Raw genomic sequence first — 2,057 nt, 5'->3', positions numbered from 1 at the left:
CTACAACAAAAAAATAATATTTTATCATAAAATGAATTATGATAATTTAAAATTAAACAAAATATCTTCTAAAAGTATAACCACCAATTCATTCTTTGGTTTATATTTTTATACTATTAATATTTCTTCTGTTATTACTGTATCTACTTTATTATTTTTATGAATGATTTAATAATAAAACTCTTTGATACTAAAATAACATTATAATAATAAATATAATAATAATTTTTAGTTGAATTGTTGTGTTTATTATTTTTTTGGAATATATTTTTAGTTTTGATGATGTGTATTAGAACCTAAAAATAATATCAAAGTTACAATATTCAAATATTCTATCTATTGATTTTGTAAAACCCCAAAAAGCATATATTAAACTAAAAAAATATAGAGATAAATTAATCAAAGAACGCCCCATAATTTCTCAAATGCAGAACAAACTTTACCAGCAACACAAGCAGCTGATAATGGATAATTTGAAATTGATAAAGTGATATCAGTATAATCAACATTAATATGTCCATGTGCAAAAGCTCCAATAACAAAAACAGCACAATTATCATCCTTAACTGCTTCTGCAACACTTTGGTTAATATCAACTAATTTTTCTGAAGCATAAGATAATCCAAAAACTTTAGCACCTGGTGGGAAATATTGAGTAACAGGATTTTTTATAACAGAAAGTAATTTATCAGGTCCATCAGCTGCATGAATTGATAATTTATGAAGTAATTGAACCATTAATCCAGCAAATCTTTTATATGTTCTTGGAATACGAAGTTGTGGATTGACTTCAATCAGAGTGTTATTATATGTTCTAATAAATATTTGTAACATACCAGCTTTATTTAATGGACTGTCAAGTAATGTTAATAATGTCTAATAATATTAGAATTAAAATAAAAATATTATTTAATTAATAACAAACATAATGAAGAATATCAGGACGATATATTGTAGTATCTTTCCCTCTTTTTTGTAAATCTTTTAATGTATTTGGAGAATCAGTTGATGCTAATTTATAAACAGCCCCAACTTTAACAGGTTCAAGTGGAGCATTTTCTAAAACAACAATAAGCCGTTTCCATTCTAACTTGTCATTTCTTTCTTTTGGGATATTGATTCTTGTTGCCATGATTAAATAACCTTTTTCCTTTTTCTTTCTAAAAACTTTTTATTTAAAAAACCCTTTTTTAATTTTTTAATTCTTTATGGTTATATATAACACAAGAAGTTAATTATTAACAATAACATCATATGAAGAAATGTATGGTGAATTGATATAAATTTCTTTAACCAATTCAGTTTCAAAAAACTGTTTAACATGAAGACGAAGACAGTACATCCCTTTCTTTAAATTTTTGCCATCAAAACAATAAACTTTAACACCAACCATCATTCTTTTTTTCTTAATAAATAATAATTCGTTATCAATTGACCGTAGCCATAAAGAAATCCAACAATCTTCTAGTACCCTATTGGCAAAATGAATTTCTATTCTTCCTGAAATCCAATTAGCAAAAGATATTCCCCAGTATCGTTCCAAACAAACATTTTGGATTCCGACAATCAGAATATCCTTTTTTCTTAATTCAATTGTAAGAATTCCTCGCTCTTTTACTTGAACAAACCGAGAAAATTCTCCAATTCCAATAGGAATCTTTAATTTAATTATTGTTTTATTATAAAGAACTAATAACTCAGTGTCTTTACACGTACAATAGCCAAAAACTAACAATCCATTTTTCCCAGCTTGACAACACTCTAACTTATTTTTCCTTCTTTCATTCATCATAACTTTTGCTATTTTATTTTCTCTTTTTATTGTTTGAATGGAGTTTAATTCTTTTATGTCATCAACTTCTCTCATTAGATATTCAATAATATAATTTTCCATCTTATGATGATAAAGTTTAATCAATAATTATTTAAAAAATAGTTTGATTGAAATAAATAAAAATAAAAATTAAAAAACAATTATAAAAATAACAAAAAATAATTCTTCAACAACCATTTATTAATTTCAAAAATTTATCTGTTAGATTTAGCAACACGTTCCA

At 24.6% G+C, this 2,057-nt stretch overlaps 2 protein-coding genes across 2 annotated transcripts; both read right to left on the bottom strand.

Annotated features, from left to right (window-relative positions):
* Positions 1 to 399: 399 nt before the first annotated feature.
* Positions 400 to 1,132, bottom strand: ENU1_183180 (ribosome biogenesis protein NEP1, putative; the record flags this gene model as incomplete). Its single annotated transcript, XM_008861577.1, has 2 exons — positions 400 to 876; positions 926 to 1,132. The coding sequence occupies 2 exons, from the start codon at positions 1,130 to 1,132 to the stop codon at positions 400 to 402; spliced, it is 684 nt and encodes a 227-aa protein (XP_008859799.1).
* Positions 1,133 to 1,231: 99 nt separating this feature from the next.
* On the bottom strand, positions 1,232 to 1,867 carry ENU1_183170 (hypothetical protein; the record flags this gene model as incomplete). Its single annotated transcript, XM_008861576.1, has 1 exon — positions 1,232 to 1,867. One exon carries the CDS (start codon positions 1,865 to 1,867, stop codon positions 1,232 to 1,234), a length of 636 nt encoding a protein of 211 aa, XP_008859798.1.
* Positions 1,868 to 2,057: the final 190 nt, after the last annotated feature.

Source organism: Entamoeba nuttalli, assembly GCF_000257125.1.
Source record: "Entamoeba nuttalli P19 unplaced genomic scaffold asmbl_8293, whole genome shotgun sequence".
In the NCBI taxonomy this organism is placed as follows: Eukaryota; Evosea; order Mastigamoebida; family Endamoebidae; genus Entamoeba; species Entamoeba nuttalli.
This window is presented reverse-complemented; position numbering and strand designations above follow the sequence as displayed.